A 17,858-nucleotide genomic window follows, 5' to 3' on the forward strand; every position below is an offset into this window, starting at 1 on the left:
CCTTGCGTTTGGCCAGCTCCAGGGGTGCTGGCGAGTTCTTCCTTTCCCATCCTGTGCTCTCAGCCAGCACAGTACCTGGCACAGAGATACATCCCTGTGTCTGCCCAAGGAAACTGCAGGAAGCGGGGGGGAAAGAAACCACACTTTTAAAGGATGACAGAGTTCCCCCACTTCCCCTCTCTGTGGAGTTTGAGCCATAAATCCCAGCTCGGTCTTTCTCATCGTCGTGGTCCGACTTCTCCACCTGGGCTCACAAACACCCGGACGCACTTGCTTTGGTCGTTAACACAGTTTATTATTGGCACACTTATCAGTAAAGCATACATAAAATACAGCTGTTTTGTAACACACGGAGCCACTGTGTCTTTACAAGGGTGGAGGAACATATTAATATGCAAATGGAAAAATTAGTTCTTTTATAAAGTTTCACATAAATACACTGGAATTGCCCCCAAAGAAAAGTCCCCATAAAAGAACCAGGTGAGGGCTTTACAAAATATTATACAGGTAATATACTATGAAAAAGAAACAACAGTCAACTCAGATACAATACAAAAAAAAAAAAAAAACCCACAAAAAGAATTTCAGATTTATTCAACTGCCCACAAAATGAATGGATTACATGGCTTGAAAATATTTGGATCAACAGCAATTTTACAAACGCATACATTCTCAAGGGGCCAAGCACCTTTCTTTACATAAACGTCTGCCTTGGTGTCTTTGATGACAAAAAGACATTTCTTGTTTCAGCACTCGGGCTCCGTTGAACCTCCTCGGGCTCGAGGACCACCTGACATTAGCTTGGCCATAAATTACCCTGCTGGGCCCTCTTAGCTGTTCCCCAATGAACAAAAAGGATGAAGGAAACAAATATATAAAGGTACATTTAAATTACTTTCCAAAAGCGGATTTTTTTTCCTTTTCTTTTTTTACTGAAACAAGAAACTCTCAGATGCAAGTCAAAAAAGCAGAAAATATTTTACAATATTAAAAAGTCATCTGTAGTTGGGTTCGGCATAGAATGCGATTCTGAGCACGGAGGCTTGATTGACGGTATGGCCTTGGCTGGATGCAGGCGGGGTGGGGCGGGGGAAGGACATTTAACAAACGTGGGCAAAACCGAGCCAAGAGAAGCCCTAGCCTTCGCTCTGGTTTTAATTACGATCCGTGCCAGTATCTGTGTTACCTGTCAAGGCCTCCCGGGAGGGGTCATGGAAGTGTATTTGGAATGATCCTTTCAATTAAAAAAAAAAAAAAAGCAAAGCAAGAAACTCGGATCATTGTGGTTTAGAAATCGGTATTGACGTGGGACGGTTTGAAAGTCTCCTCCTTCTTCTCCTGGTAAGTAAGGATGTGAACTAGTGAGTGTAACCCACGGGGCAAGTGACACGGATTCTGGCGCCCCTCAATCTTACTGGGAAGCCTGGGGCGGGGGGTTTTCTGATTTGGTCTCTTGAGTGGCGGGAGGTTTACTGCTCCAAGGGCTGCTGTTCCCCAGGGCGGGTGAATGGGTGAAGTCTTCTTCGTCGTCCATGCCGTTGGCCGCATCATACTGCGTGTTTTCTAATCTAGTGATTAGCCTTTCGTCCTCGTCCCCAAACTCACCTCCCATCAGAGTTGGCTCTCCTACCACCATCACATCCTGTGAACAGCAGCTGACATTATTACAGGGAAACCTTGGGAGAGAGAAGCTCAGCTTAAAACCCTAGTGGGAGGAGCTGGGGCAGCTAGGACAGACACACTCGTGTCCTGGACACCGGGGTCAAGTCTCAAGGTCGGGGGGCCAAGACGCATATTTGATTTCTACGGGAAATAAACATCGCCTCCTGACGTGTAACAACCACGCGAGTTTATGTCCTTAGTGCGCAGCCTGACACCGGAGAACGAGCAATGCTAGCAATCTGCAGAAATAAAAAAATGGATTTTTCAACATTAAAAAAATCCACGCTCTTCACTTGCCGACACTGGGGACTCTTGAGAGGGCTGTGGAACCTTCTGCTGGGCGCTTTTGCAAGACCTCCAAAGATCCACCGCTTTTTACTTAGGGCCTCGGGATGGCTTTGGAAACTAGCAGCCAACACGGGGAGAGTGCAGTTTTCTGCAGCTTTCGCAAAACCCGTTTCCAAATGGCGTTTTTCTCTGTCCCAAGGACGGTATACATTTTAATTGAAGACAGATCTCTCTTGCCTCTACTCAGCCAGGCCCTTTGATGCAGCCAATATCCTTGACATTCTGCTACTTAATTATGGTAATTAATTTAGGTAAAGTTTTCGATAAAAACAATGTTCACACTGATTTGACAATTTGCATAGCTAATTAAGTCATTAGCAAAAACCTGCTGATTGCCAACAAGCCCTGAATTTACCATCTGTTATTCCATGGTGCCTGTCACCTATCTCCACACAGGCAACCCTGCCACCAATCTGGGCAGTAAAGAGAACCAGTCTGTCCAGCTGGTGCCATAAAAGGAAGATGAAGAGAGCTAATTATAATTACATTGATGAAGCTGGTAGTCATCAGAAATGGAAGCATGCAAGAAGAATCCATCTAATCCCTCCTTCAAGTACAAATTGGCCTTCCGTGCAGACAAGGGAGCCACCTCCTGTGGCCAGGAGGATCGTGGTGGCCACTGTGGCAGAGGCATGGGGACCTCAGAGAAGAGAGCACACACACTGGGCACTGCTCCAGCCTCTCTGTTCAGAGGGGGCCATGTAGGGTTGATGGGTGACCTGGGCGCGGGGTGGGATACTTGTCGGGTGGATCCTGAAGAGAGCCGTGTCTGCAGAAGGGTGCCCGGCTGCCATCAGCCTCCACTGAGGCTGGAAAATCTGGGCTGGCCAGATGCTGTGGGAGGCCTAAGTGGGCATTTCCTCATGGGGAGGCTAATTTGATGAAACGCCTTGACAGCTGGGCAAACATTCTTTTCACTGGGGCAAGAGAGGCTTGTCCGGGGCAGAATATCAGCAGAATTCTGCCTGTGGTTAGGACAAAGTCCAACAGGCCCTCCAGGACCCTTCTAGACTTTTGAAGGTGCGAGTTGAATAAATCCCTTAGTGACCAAGATTTGTTTTGGATGGAAAACCTTGTTTGTTTGATTGATTGATTCCCCTGGAATGAGGGGGAGATAATGGATAGGTTTCGCCCTGTGTATTTTCAGACTCATCTCTCTTGGGAGCTGAGAGCAATGATTTTTAAAGAGAAAGGCCCCCAAATGACATAAACGCCTGTACTGTGACCTGGGGAGGCTCAGCCAGCGAGGTGCTGGCAGGCTATTCAGTTGTGTGCTTCCAAGAATGGCTTTACGATGCACCAAAGAGCCAGATGTGACAGCGACATGTGAGGGGCGTGCGAGGACGCAACGTGAGATGCAAACCAGGCAGAGCCTCTTGAGGGGCAAGAATGAATTTTAAATGGCACGTGGCCTCCACCTGACCCCTTGGAGTGTTGAGGATTTAGAAGTGCTACTTTGTCACTTACAAAAAAAGTGCCACACTTATGATCAGGAACAGAGGCAGGTGGAAGACCGGGTTAAGATGGAGCAGAGAATGACTTGAGGTTAATCCCATCTCATGACCTGTGTGCAGCACGCTTTGAAGGGCTGGGACAAAACACATGCACAAGGTGGGTGTGGGGGCGGGGGGCGCAAGAGAAGACTGTTAGAACGGACAGGTGGGTCTGCGTTAGTACTGTGAGTCCAAGGTCATGGCAAGAGCCCCGGAGAACGTGAGGAGGTCAGCATGGTTTGGAAAAAGAAGCCAACTGAAGCGTGATCATTAAGAAAGAGGTTCCCAACACTCCAGAGGCCTTCACGGTATCAGAAAAGAGTAGTCATTCCAGAAAATACTACGAAAAGAGTGATTTGAATCATTTCCAAAGGGGCTCATAAAATGCTTGGTGTATCCTTGCGCCAGGAACACAGCTGGAAAAGAGGCCCAGGCAAAGATGCTTCTGAGCATCCTACATTTCAGAGAAATGCCACATTTGCCTTTCTGATTATAAAAAATATCCTCACCTGGGTACATCATCGTGCACGTACGTGTGCGAGTGTGGGTACATGCGTGTGAGTATGTGTGAGCGAGGAACGGATGGCAAGTTATAAAAGAAACGTGTGCTAAGGATTTAATACACACTGGGATGCTCAAGGCCTCGACACAGTTAGGCACACGACTCTCCCTGGCTGTTCTAAAGCTCTGAACTGGCCTAGGGGTTGTCCACTCAGGCAGGCTTGATCCGTTATCCTCCCACGTAATATACGTTCGGGGCTCCCTGTAACGAGGGGATGCTGGCACCCCTTTCCCCACACCCGCACATCTTTGAAAATCCGCCCCTCCCCTCCACATTCAACATTGGCCCTGAGAGTCGCCCTTCCTTCCCCGTCTCCACTCGCTCGTGGTGGGTCCCACTGGGGGCGCTGTCGGTTCCGATGAGAGGAACCCCTATGGCCTCGACTCCCCATGAGGCAGCCCTCTCTTCCTCGCTAGAAGCCTGGAGGTGCCACCAGCTCTCACCCGTGTCACATCCTCTCACGAATCCCCCGTGCAAGGACCACCAACCTCTGAGGAGGACTGGAAGTGACTCCTTTCAGGGCCCCTCAATGCTTCTCCTTAAATTGGCCAGAAGGGGTCACTGCTGTTGAATGATACAGGTCTCCATCCCTCCCAGGGTTGAGGCTGCAGTTCGGGATCGCTCCTAGCCCCTGCTCATGGAGTGAGAAGCAGAATCCAAGGATTAAACCCTAGCCCTCGCCGCCGGTCACACACGCTGCTGCCGCCGGGGCAGCTGGGCGGACCACAGCTGTGGTCGGTAGCGCGCCCAATCTCTTTGAGCCTTGGGACTGAGGCGGCCAAGGCCTCCGGATTGCATTTCTATTTAAACAGGAGAGGGGTGTGGGTCGTTTGGGAGACAGGGTTAAAAGATGTGGTCTCTGCAAACCAGCCGGCACCTGTTTGACATTCATTCAGCTGGAGTACGTACGGAAATTTGCACATTTTCCTAACCTGGATAACTTCCCTGTTTCTCTCGGCCATTCCTCCCTTCCTTCCTTTCTTTTCCTTTTCTTTTTTTTTTTTTTTTTTTTTGTCTTTTTTTTCTATTTTTCTTGGGCTGCTCCCGCGGCATATGGAGGTTCCCAGGCTAGGGGTCGAATCGGAGCTGTAGCCACCAGCCTATGCCAGAGCCACAGCAACACGGGATCCGAGCCGCGTCTGCAACCTACACCACAGCTCACGGCAACGCCGGATCGTTAACCCACTCAGCAAGGGCAGGGACCGAACCCGCAACCTCATAGTTCCTAGTTGGATTCGTTAACCACTGCGCCACGACGGGAACTCCTCCTTTCTTTTTCTTAAGGCTGCACCTGGGATCTGAGCTGCATCTGCGACCTACACCATTGCTAGTGTGAGGCCAGGGATCAAACCTGCATCCTCATGGGTACTAGTGGGGTTCGTCACTCGCTGAGCCACAACGGAAACTCCCTCTCTGGGCCATTTCTAAATTCTCCTTAATGAAAAATCCTTGATTGCATGGCATCGGGATAGCACAGACATTCTGCTCACACTTTCTAAGGGCGCCTAGTTCTTGTTCAAAGGGTCAACTCATTAAAAAGCCTCTTGACACAGGTCTTCCACCAAAATGCAGTTGTTGGTTGGGAGGACAAGAGCATACTGGGGTAGAAAAAGAATGGATGCTCTTTTTTTTTTTTTTTTTTTTTTTTTTTTTAAAAAAAAGGAAATGATTCTGACTGGGCCAAGTATGTCAGAAACGGGGCCACCAGGCTGCTCATCTACGCATGGCAGACATCACTAGTGGATGGCCCACCAAATCCAGTCCAGGCCTCAGCATCTTCTCAAGACTGTATCCTGTGAGCTGACACCAGGAGACTGAGCTGGCAGGAAAGAGGAAACCTGTTGATTATCATCCGTTAGACAGGATGACAGGGCTTGGGTCTTTTTGGTTTTGTTTTCTTAAAGTTTTGGTGTTACCCAACACCTGGTATAGTGGGGGACACATAGCAGAAGCTCAGAAAACACTGGGTGAGCTGATCAGAATTCTTGCAGCCACTATCTCTTTAAGTAGCTACGCCAGCGTCCCAGGTTTCTCTGGAATGTACTTTGTTCGTGAAAACTAACAAATGCACGTTTCTAAAACTCCAGACTGAGATGAATAAATGGGCTACTTGTGTGCATTTTTTAGGTTGATTTATTTACACCTGACCACTTCCTTCTATGCATTTTCCGGCTTCACCAGGAGTAGGTATCACTTACTAGCACCTTAATAAAGACTGTTTTTTTTTTTTTCCTCCTTTGACTTTTTTTCCCCCCTGACTCTTCAGGGGTGATAGCCCAGTTCAAAAAAAACTGAGGTGACTCTGGTGTTATTTAAGGACCGCAATTCCTAGTGGCCTTAAAACTGAAATGGCACCTACCCCATCGGCTGTCCACTCTCTCGCGCGTCCTTCTTTCTAATGGAGTGAGAATGGCAGCCATACCCTCTGCCTATGGAGGGTGGGAGGAGAGGCCAGGAAATTCTCAGGAATTTCCAATGGAATTTCCAATGGAAAATGGGAGAGGGCGGGCAGGGGACAGACGTGAAAGATACCTTTAAAAGTAAGTGGAGAATCCCCTGGAAAGGAAGGTGCACTCTCACATGGAGAGAGAGGGAGGCGTGTTTGAATGAGAAGTATGAGGACAACAGACTGAGAAGAGGGAAGAGTGAGAAAGAGGGAAAAGATAGAACTGCTTTGGTTGCGGGAGGTCACAGGGAAGGGCAACTTTTGAAGACATGGTGTCTAGAGGGTGTCTAGGAGGCACCCCGCAAATCCCAGGCTTTGAAGGACAGTCAAAAGCCCGAGGAATGGGGAGGTGACAAGGACAGCAGCAAAGGAGAAGCCACAGGCCATTATGGTGGGAAGAAGGGGCAAGAAACGCTCATAGGAAGCAGGAGAATGGAAAAGCCTAAGTGGTCTCATCGTGGGATGAGGCAGTCGGGGTCAGGAAGGAATTAGGCAGAAAGGAGAGAAATGGGGAAGAAACTAGAGGAGATGAAGAAAGTTCTCGCACAGTTCACACTCTATGGGGACCCCGTCAGCGGTCAGCTTTGGAGTTCAAAGAAGCTCCCTCTGAGTGGCCCATTTCCTTTGTCAAGACCCAGACATGAAAGACAGGGGTCAGGAGGTCAAGAGAGTTGAGACCAAACCCGGGCGGACCCTCCCCCTAAGCTCATGAACCTGCTGAAGCAAAATCCACTGAGCTGCATTTTTCGTGGCCTTGAGTTCATTACCTGAGTCTTAAAATAAGAAAGGGATGCCTGTGTCCTGTGGGGGTGGCGTGGGGTGGGTGGGGGGTTAGAGTCAAATGACACCCTGGAGCTCGAGTGCCGGGGCGCTAGTTGCCAGTGGAGCACAGGGTCCCTGCGATGGTGCCGAGAGCCCTTTTTATGCCACCAGGCACACTGCTAAAGAGATATTTTAATTAAACCTGAAGTGACATATCTCCTGTCTGCGACTCTGATGGCTTTTTAATTCAGGTCCCACAGCAGCCCAGGCTCTGCATTCTCCTTCCTATTTTTAATTCCCAGTTTGCAGGGGATGGTTTCCAGGACCAAGTTCCTCCCTGCCCTCCCCTCCCCCCGCCCCTCCCCACCCAGGTCTTGGCAGCGCAAAGAGACTTTCCTGGGGGCCCCTGGATTCGGGAGACAGACAAAGGCAGGACGTCAGGCCTAAGAGGAAAGCGAGACTTACAGGTACCTGACTGGACAGACTCAGGTTGGCGGCCGGCGTCTTCTTCTTGCTGCCCGTGCTGTTGGCGTTGTTCCCAGCGCTGCTGTTGGACGTGCTGCTGGTGGAGTTTTTCCTTTTTCTCCGTTTAGTTGTTGGTTGCCTTGTGGGTTCTGCTGCAGGAAGGAAAATGGTAGAAGGATCAGTTCCAGGGCGACCCCAGAATACGGTCCCCTGCAAGGGAGCTGTTTTTGCACCCTGAAAGGAGTGGACCATTTATTATTTTTTCCATTTCTTTTAACTTGACGAAAAATAAAAGAAGAAAGCTGATGGTTTCTTTTTAGCACAAAATGATTGAAACTCTTCTTTGGTCTCTCGATAGAAAGATTTGGGTTTAATTGTTCTTTCTGATTTTATCTCTATGTCTGGAGCCTATGAACATAACTTAGGGATGAGTTATACCACTCTCATAGTTTGAACTTAAAATATTGTTAGTTATGAATTTTGGGAAAAAATTTTTCTTTCCTCTGGTGTATCTTCTTTTTTATAGCAAAAGGAGGGCTCTGGGATTCCTAGGGAACTCCTGAGGGGTGAGAGAAGCTGGCAGTTAAATTAGTGAGCCACTGACTCACAGCAGCACCTACTGGTTAAATGTCATATTGCAGCCCAGCTCTACTACACCTTGAAATGCTAAAAAGAGGAAGGGTCCATTCCATCAGCCATCAATGTGCAACTTAGGGATTCCCAAGCTCAGTAGAAATACTAATGGTTTGGACCTTGGTGTTTAAAGGACACAACTAATTTCAAAATTCCTGGGGAGAAGGTGTCTTAGTATGCTACAGCCAACATATTAATGAAGGGAAGCTAGACCTCTTTCAGAAGGGTCTGTTTAGAAATAGAAAAAAAAAAATTTTGGACCCAAAGGAGGAGGCGACATCATTGGAAGTATAAGGACTTGAGGAAATGTATGGTTAAAAAGAATTTATGTATTATGTATGGTGGGCATTACTCAATGTGTTCATATTCTTAATATTTTCTATTTCATTATTTTATATTCATAGCAACTCTATTAATTATATACTATTATAATCTTTGTTTTGAGATTGAGAAATCTTCAAAAGCCTATTCCAGGCAGTTACTCAATGAGTTGGAAATGGCATGTTAAGAGCATCCTTTTTGCTAATCCTATTCCAGATCCGTCTCTGATGGAGAGAAGGTAAGCCAGGGCCATACTGAAACTAAGTGAGGGAGACCTTGTAGCATTTTCTTAACACACTGATGCTGCTTCTGATGGATGGGGGCGGGGGTCGGGGGAGGAGTTGTCTCCTTTAGGGCCCATTTCAGAGCCCTAAAGCCATCATGTTATTCCTGACTTTTGATGAAGAAGATTATGTTTCTATTTATCAACCATATTTTCTTTTATAAATATTTTAATGTTAAAGATTTTCATCAAAGGGTCTAACACCTCTATCCATAGAGATGTTATGAATGCTGCTTATTTTGACAGTTATGGAAACAGGAAATGGAACTGTTCCAGCTCATGGGGTTGGAGGAGAGTTGAGCAGTACATTCGAAAGTCAAGCAAATGCCCAGGTTTCCCATTGACAGGCGTCTTCTTCCTTTGACGTGAATTGAAATCTGCTATTTAAAAAAGAAAAAAATCTGTACTTTCTTCGTGGGATTTTGGGGAAATCAACCTAAATTATATGCTCTGGATCACTCTCACTGCAGTAGGTGGCTCTATTGGTAGAGTCATGAATTGAAGACATAAAAACCTATTGTGACATAAGCCTCATTGATTAGCTTAGAGCTAACTTGGGCAAATTACTACTTTAAATCTCAGGGCTATTATGTAAAACGGGAATAACAAGAAATACCCATAAGGTTATTGTGAGGATTCAATAAGAGAATGGAAGGGCTGAGAGGGCTGCAATTCGTAACTGTTTCATGTAGTGTTGTACCCACAGTGGCTAGAGCAGTGCCTGGCACCTAGTAAGAGCTCAATAAATAATTGTTGAATGAATGACAAAAATAATCCATAATATATGAATTATATGTGCATCAGTTGGGAAATATAAGGGTATGAAGCATTTAGCGAGTGAATTTTTTTCCCATAAAGGCTTATGGATATTCAAAGAGAAAATAGGGCCAATTTAAGCACATTTAATGTATTTGAAAAATAATGTTCTAAATGTCTAAAATTCCCCTAAGATGGAGAGGTAACTATTCTATGTAAAATAATGCCCATTTTTCTCAGCTTTCTAAATATGTACTTGGTTACATCTGCTCTATTCACTTTATATAAAACACCTGGCCAATTACCAGCAGAAGGTGACCATTATATTTTGCGATTCAGAAAGCTATGTGCCTCGTGTTAATAATTACTCTTTATAAAAATAATTCTTAGTGAATGGATACGTTTTGCTTTTATGATCAATGAGGCTCGACACACGCCTGGGAGTGAAAATGTATTAGATAGAAAGACAATTAATGATGACTCGAAGCAGTAATTTCAGAACCCCAGCAGGAGACTCTAGAATCTAAACTGCATTCTAGGGAAGTGAGAGCAATGGAGTCTTTTATGTATGCTCTTCATGATCAGAGCACCCTTTGATATTATGCATTTTTAAAAATACAGCCAAATTTATGGATTCATTTCCTTCCTCCCTCCCTCCTTCGTTCTTCCTCTCTGCCTCCTCCTATTCTTCCTTCCTTTCGCCCTCCCTCTCTTTCTTTTTATAATTTCTGTCATTCTTAAAAGAACAAACCAACCCATCGCAAGTCATGAGAGGCCACCAGTTTTGTCCAGTGGAACAACCCCTGGACTGAGAGACGGGGAACCTTGGTTCTAATTTTGGCTTTGTTCATGTCTTCGTGGTAACACTATATAAATCAGGTTCCTTCTGAGGGTTTCCGGTCCCAATCTAGAGAGTGGGGAGACCACAGAGGGATGACCGTGGAGTCTCTGGGGTGACTGGGGGGAGGATGTTTGTCCCTGACACATTCCGTATCTCTGAGTCTGACGTCATGGTTAGAAAATCTTTCATGAACTAGATGGATGATCACTTCCTTTTCACATCCCTTCATCCCCTGAAGAAGCCTCAGAAGAAGCTCGGGGACTGAGCATGAAGGACAAGGTCGTACCTGGCGGTGCCACCATCCGCTGCCACTTCTGAAACAAGCAGGTCTTCAGGCAGTCTCGTGGACTGAGGTTGTAAGTTTTATGTCTGGACATCAGTTCCTGCATTGGCTCCAGTATTACACACAACTGCAGGGAGTTCAAAGACAGCCGCGTTTCACTACTTGATCATATCATTTGCAATAAATAATGTTAACAGCTGGAATCCATTAGAAAGCTTGAAGGTGTTTTTTTTTTTTTTTCCCCTCCTGGTTTTGATTTTCTTTATAGAAGTTTAGAGGAAAAGAAATAGTACCAACACTTGATAATGCCCACTTAATTTACTAGGCTTTATAATATCATAACTATTGCTGAATGTGATTTACACACACACACACACACACACACACACACACACACATACAACATACCCACATGTTCTGTGCAGACGGTCGGGTGGATATATGCAGTTCTAGTCTCAATTCAAATGATTCTCTCTGGTTAAAGAAAAAACTCTCTTCCGTGCAGCACTGCATGCCCTGACTTCTACCCTGGTTTCTGCTGTTGTTGCTGTTTGTATACTCACACACTGTGGGTTACAATGCTAGACTATGTAGATTATATGGCAGTGAAAGCCATCCTTTAAGTTTTGGAGGACTCCAGGTAGGTTTCTGATCCTAATTCTTAGAGAGGGCCACGATGAACACTATTTTATTTTTGTTCATGTACTTATTTGTACTTGACAAGAGATGAGAGTGTCAGTGACAAACGCTGACTTTCATTCAGGGTGGGAGTTTTCCCCCTGCTTCTGCACATGGCCGCCTTCTTCCCTCCTTTGGTTAGATTTCCCAGCTGTACTTTGGTCCAAGACACTTGACGACAAAGATTAATGAATGAAATAAGAAAGTAAATCCATTGAAGATTGCCTTGGACTTTTCTGAATCCCTTCTCCGTTGGAAGCCTATCAGAACACGGCTGCATTGAGAGGGCAGTTTCTAAGGGTTCAAGGACCACACCTTGGAACAAGGCATCCCTTGCCCTTGCAATCACGGCAATACGAGCATTGGCAATGCACCTTCCCTTGTGGAAAAACATGATTTTATTACAAAAGGCAGATGTGCAATCTCCGCCTTCATTGACCCGTCTTTTTTACTGCTCCCTCCCCTTCTGCCATTTCTCACCTGAGTTTTTTTCCAGGGACCACACTCCTTTTTGTCCATTGGGTTCCCTCTACCTGGAATTCTTCCCTCCCCTCTTTTGACCATTGCCCCTCATCCTCGAAGACAAAGTAACTTCCTCTCTTATGACTTCCTCCACTGGCTGTGCACCTGTCGCCCTGTGGACTGAGCTGGATGCCTCCGTAGTGCTCCCATAGCATCGAGCCCTTTCTGCTCTATGAATTTATTCACATTTTATAACTATCCGCTTCCAAGTCTCTTGTCCACTTGACTTTGAACTCTTTGAATGATGAGACTGTGCGTTTTATCTCTGTGTTCCTAGGTTTGGCTCAAATGAATGGATGCATTTAAGGAGTGATTCTCAGAGAGACTGGAGATCTTTCAATGCCGATGTTCCTCAAAGTATAGTCTAAGGAACACTCCCCTCAGAACCAATGAGCTGGTTATTAAAAACGCAGACTTCTCAGCTCTGTCCTTTCTATTTCACTGAGTCTGGAGGTGGGTCCTGAATCTGCATTTAATACAAAAGCATTCTCCCATCTCCTTCTGAGGAACACCCCAAAGTTTGAGATCCATGGCCTTGCATATGCTAGGCTTTAGAAAAGATAAAGGTAGGCTGTAAGACATACGCAAATCCCCACGGGTTTCCAGCTCAAATTCACCTCTCTTCTCATGTCCTCTCTTCTCACGTTCCTTTGCTTTTCCTTTCATCTCAATCTAAACATGATAATCAAGAGTGGCTTCATCTAGAAACATTCCCCAGATCATTTTACCTACCGATGATCTAAACTTTGCCAAAACCACTAACCTCATTTAAGGGCCAACTGTAATGTCCTTCTATCTGCAGTTTCTCTGGAGGAAGAGACTAAGATTGCAAAGCCTGAACAACACAAGCACAACCCGAGCCAAAGAGACAAAGCCACTCGACCCTCGCGCATCAGGCCGTAAGGGAGTGAGATCTGGGTGAGCAACGACGCATCTTCAGTCTTGTCTATCCTCTTGTTTGCTTTGGAGTCCTTTTTGAAGCCTAAAATGTTAATAACGAAAAACCTGAGAAAGTGGGAGGGTTACTATGCAATTAACTCCATATACCAATACTGTGTGTGTGTATTCCTCTACTAAGAATTCGTCCCTGGAAATCAAAGTCTGTGCAAACTACAGACAACCTCAAGGCTTCCGCTGTCACTCACACCAAACAGAGTGAAGGATTCCATAATCATCTCCTCATAGAGAGATAAGAATGGATTATCCATCAAAGAACCACTGCTAGCTTCAGTTAGGGTCAGAAGACATTTGCATTTATTATTAAGTGAGGATAGAAAGAAAAGCTCTCTGAGAAATTCTAAGGACAGGAAAAATATTTTCTTTGATGAAAAAAAAATGTTAGAAAGGTTTTCAAACCATTTCCTTTTGGTCCACTCCCTTACCTGTGAAAATGACTTACAATGGATATAAAATTCATGGATGGAAGAGGAAAATTAGCATGGTCTCAGAAGTAGGGAGGTCCAGGTATGGATTGGACTCTGTCACCAGGTGCATATCCTTGGGCGGGCCACTTAAGAATGCTGGGTCTCATTTTCACCTGTAAAACCACACCCACCTTTTATACTGTTTGGAAATTTTTTTTTCTTTTGAGGGCCACACCTGTGGCATATGGAAGCTCTCAGGCTAGGGGCCAAATTGGAGCTGCAGCTGCCAGCCTCCACCACAGCAATGTGGGATCCGAGGCGCATCTGGGACCTGCACCACAGCTCAAGGCAACACCAGATCCTTAACCCACTGAGTGAGGCAGGGATGAAACCCCCATCCTTATAGATCCTCGTCTGGTTCATAACCTGCTGAGCCACACCAGGAACTCCCTTGTTTGGAAAACTTAAGGTAAGATGTCTTGACACATAAGTTTAACCAACTGTAGCTGTCATGATTGTGTCTTAGCACAGCACAGATTGCAAAACAAACCACATTTCTATTATTTGCAATCAACAAGCATTTACTAATTGAGTTTCTTCCTAAGTGTCAGGTACTCTGCTTAGGTGCTGGGCACATAACCAGGAGAATGTCAGCCCTGAGCATGCAGCCCCTCTTAAAAATGATTTAAGCATCGTGAGAAAACTACCCTGTGTTTACACTTCAAACAGCTTAGAAAATCACATCTTTCTGAAGCAAATATATTCATTCTCTGACAAGTTAGACGGCGAGTATTTTTATTATACGACAAGTTAGACCTATTTGGACCTGGAAAGGGTTATCAGCTTTGAACATGCCAGGAAATGGGGGGTTGCATTTATGGTGAGAGCCCAGGAACTCATCATCTCTTTCTTTTCTCAGGTGCCTTTCCTCGTTGGGTTTTGGGCAACAGTTTTTTTCAGGTGCTAATCCTCAGGATTTATCCCTTCCCCTTTCATGTAAAAATATCTTCCCATCGCTGTAACCCACCCCAAAGGAATTTGCATCTCTGAATACTAATCAAGAATCCCCTAAGCCATTTTTCTTCCAGTGAAGGGCTACCAGGCTGGAGAAGCAGCCCGCCCCTTATTCATGTATGCAAATGAGACGCCCCGCCGCGCGCTCCCACCGGAGCGGGTGCTTCTGCCGGGCTGCTGCGTGCTGTAGGTGGCAGAACTAACTCAGACAAGAGCCTGTCTTCTCAGGCAGCAAGCCAATGCATCTTGGCAACAGCAAAAGCCTGGGGCCTTATGAAATGAGATCAGGAAGATGCTTCGGGAGTACTTTCCCGCAGTCCCTCGCCAAGTCTTTCTAGAGCCAGGATTCCCGCTCTCCCTGAGGTCTCAGATCCCCCCTAGGGAATCAGGTAAGGGCTATGCAGCCTGTTTTCCAAATTTTGTGCAAAATATCTGGCGGTTTATGAACCCTCATACACTCCTATCCATTGACTCCAGGTAGAGTCCCTTGTTTGTATTATATACCATCCAGGCTATAATATAGATGCCTTTGTTCCTGTGCTGGACGTGCGTGCACACACATACACACACACACACACACACACACACACAGTCGACTCCCACCTCAAAAGCATATTGATGGAACTGGGCACAGGGTCCTTTGATTTTAAGGAATGATTTTATCTGCAAAGTTGTTTCTGCTACAGAGTTCCCGGTGGACCGATCCTTTTGCCCCAAAGGAGAGGCTTCAGACGGTGAGGACACCTGCATCAGTGCAGCAGCCTGCCTGGCTTGGAGTTTGGTCTCCACCTGCGGGGGTGTTGGAGGTGTGAAAAGATTTCGATCTAAAATGGAACTGGAGGATAGGAAACGGAGACTCCTGCCCCGTCCTTAGAAGAAGGGCACTTAAGAAGGAGAGTGGGATTTCTCATAAGTACTTGAATTAGAAATGATGGAAACTTACTTCCTGACCAATGAACAGCCAAGAATCTGTCCCCATCCTCAAGCCAGTGAACTTGCTGCTGGAACTGTGGCTGGACCTCCTCCTCTTGCCCTCCTTGTTGGTAAATACCGCCCAATCCAAACCCTCAACTGACTTGCTGGAACTGGCTGCAGCCTGTGTTTCTCTAATGCTATTCCTCTGCCATTCCCGAATAAACTCAATTTCTGGTCATCTGAGCTTGCCTCAGTTTACCTCTTCATTTAGATGGCCTGAGGATACCAGGAGGAATCCCAGGGCCCTGTGCAAGGCAGAAGGAGCCAGCAAGTCTGGAGACCTCTGTTTGAACAGGAAGTCCCTAAACCTATAGGCCCTGCCAGGTCTAGTTAGGATCCTAAAGAATGCCATTGACCATCTTGGCAAAGCCTTGAGGATGCCTTCGGGCAGATTTACTGAGCGCTTTAGGCTGAGACTGGCTCCTTCTGTGCTTCTGACTTCATCTTCTGGGATTCTGGCCCAGCACAGCCCCTTTGGTGTGAAACCAAAACCTATAAACCAGCGGTGATTTGCTGACTAAATGAACGGGTGGATGGATGGGTGAACGGATACTAATTAACAGACATCTTGGCCAGATGTATAGCAAGGAGCCATTTGCTAGTGGCAGACAAATTAGGCCTTGTCCTCTGGGGTTAGAGGTGATGGATTTGACCACTGGATAAATCACCGATTGCCTTCTCTGTTTGCACACACACACATGGATGCACCCAGTTACCACGTGATCTGGCTGGATGAAGAGATCTGGGCTTGGTCCTAGGACTCCTGCCTTTTCATGGTAACAAAGAGCCTAGCAAATTTAGAGAGCATGCTATTTTGCTTTGTTTTGTTTCTGGAGAAATTTGATTCTCCTTAGCTATATACTCGCATTTGTTCTTTTTGCTCATCTCCTAGCCTGGCCCCAGGAACAGTGGTACCTGTCAGAGCTGGCTCTGGCTTAAAAAGCTGATGCCTTGGGGTTGGCATTTGGCTAGTTCCCAGAGCTAGGTCGTGACTACTAACATTTTAATTCAGTCTTTTCCAGATGATGGCATGCCATTCTCTGAGCTTGAACCACCTACTCTGGCACATAGGTTTGTGCAAGGTTACAGGGTCCGTAGCAGCTCAGGCTTTTGCTTATGTTGTTCTTGCTTCAAAGACCTTCCCTCCTTCTCAGTCATCCTAACTGGGTGTTGGCAAGCCACAGCCAGCAGGATGACATGGCCAGGACTGTCCATGGCTGAGTTTGTATTCCAATGCCAGAGTTGAATAGTCACGACAGGGTCTCTATGACCTAGAAACTTCCCAAATATTTACTATCTGGCCATTCATAGAAAGGTGGCCACCTCTGTTCCAAACCAGTGCTACTCAAAGGAAAACTATGTTATGTTTCCTGGAACAGATACGGAGCTTGAGAAAGAGTATAATTCAGTTCATTGCTTCCTTCATTGGAAAAAATCTTGTGTCAAAAAATAAGTCTGATGAATTCAACAGTGTATTCAAGGGGGTAGTTCATTTGTATTCCAGAGAAAGCTCCTTATTTGGGTGTGGATCACGAAGCGTTTGCAGTCTGGCACTGATCTGCAAACCACATTTGAATCACACCAGTATGAGCACCAACGTCCAGCTCAGATCTCACATGGGTTTCCAACCGCAAGGGACGCCTGCTGCTGTAACACTTATTACTCATCTACATACATCCCAGGGTTTCTATTTGCATTGGGAGTTATTCTTTCCAGGAGCGTTGTTTCCTCTCCTTATCTATCACGAGTCCTATTTTACTTCTCTCTCTCTTTTATTAACACGGTATTAGGCGTGCTCAAATATTTGTTGAGTCATAACCTAACAATCGCTGTGGAGTAGCTAACCAATGTCTGTGCCTAGTGTATGGACCTGACATACATTATATCATTAACCCTCACCACCTCCTGGTCCACTTTTAACAGGTGAGAAAACTCAGACTCAAAGCCATTAAGTCACCCAGAGGTGATATTAAAAAGTGTGATTCTTAGATTGTACCCAGGGATCTACAGCCATTTAAAGGGCAGAGAAGAGGTTCACAGTCAAGTCTGCCCAAATCTTCGCTCTTAACTCTTAACTGCTCTGTGGTCTACCTCTCTGAATATGAATGGCCTTAAGTTTCTGCTAGAAGGTCCAAGGCTCTCACTGTCTATTATATTATGCCTTGCACATGGTATTGATCTATACACAGAGAGGGGGGTGATACAGAAGACTGAAGGCTTTGGAGCCGGATTCATCCAGATTCAAGCCCACATGTCTGCCATTTACTAGCTGTGGATTCTTGGCCAAGAAGTTCTGCCTCTCTGAATTTCAGTTTCCTCGTCTGTAAAATGGGGATCCTGATATTTATCTCTGAAGGTTTGAAACAATATATGTAAAGGCTTAATGCAATACCTGCACCAAGGTCCATGCTCAAAAGATGGAAATTGATGTTACGATAAATACTGGTGGC

At 45.9% G+C, this 17,858-nt stretch overlaps 1 protein-coding gene across 26 annotated transcripts in view; it reads right to left on the bottom strand.

Moving 5' to 3' along the window:
- Window positions 1-274: 274 nt before the first annotated feature.
- LDB2 (LIM domain binding 2) overlaps window positions 275-17,858 on the bottom strand; it is a 397,713-nt gene continuing 380,129 nt past the window's right edge. For 3 of the 26 annotated variants that reach the window (XM_084971610.1, XM_021101041.2, XM_084971604.1), the window contains 3 exons: window positions 10,859-10,982; window positions 7,739-7,887; window positions 275-1,642 (listed from right to left, as the gene is read on the bottom strand). In XM_084971610.1, the coding sequence (XP_084827736.1) occupies window positions 1,412-1,642; window positions 7,739-7,887; window positions 10,859-10,982 (504 nt within the window). In that variant the 3' untranslated portion in view covers window positions 275-1,411. Of the gene's footprint in view, window positions 1,902-4,553; window positions 4,697-7,738; window positions 7,891-10,858; window positions 10,983-17,858 lie in introns of all 26 variants that reach the window. The other 23 variants (XM_084971609.1, XM_021101040.2, XM_084971603.1 and 20 more) reach the window with 15 other exon arrangements.

This window comes from Sus scrofa, chromosome 8 (genome assembly GCF_054392235.1).
Source record: "Sus scrofa isolate SSC_HxYL_T2T_F1_AM1 chromosome 8, Sscrofa_HxYL_maternal_Yorkshire_Landrace_v2.0, whole genome shotgun sequence".
Lineage (NCBI taxonomy): Eukaryota > Metazoa > Chordata > Mammalia > Artiodactyla > Suidae > Sus > Sus scrofa.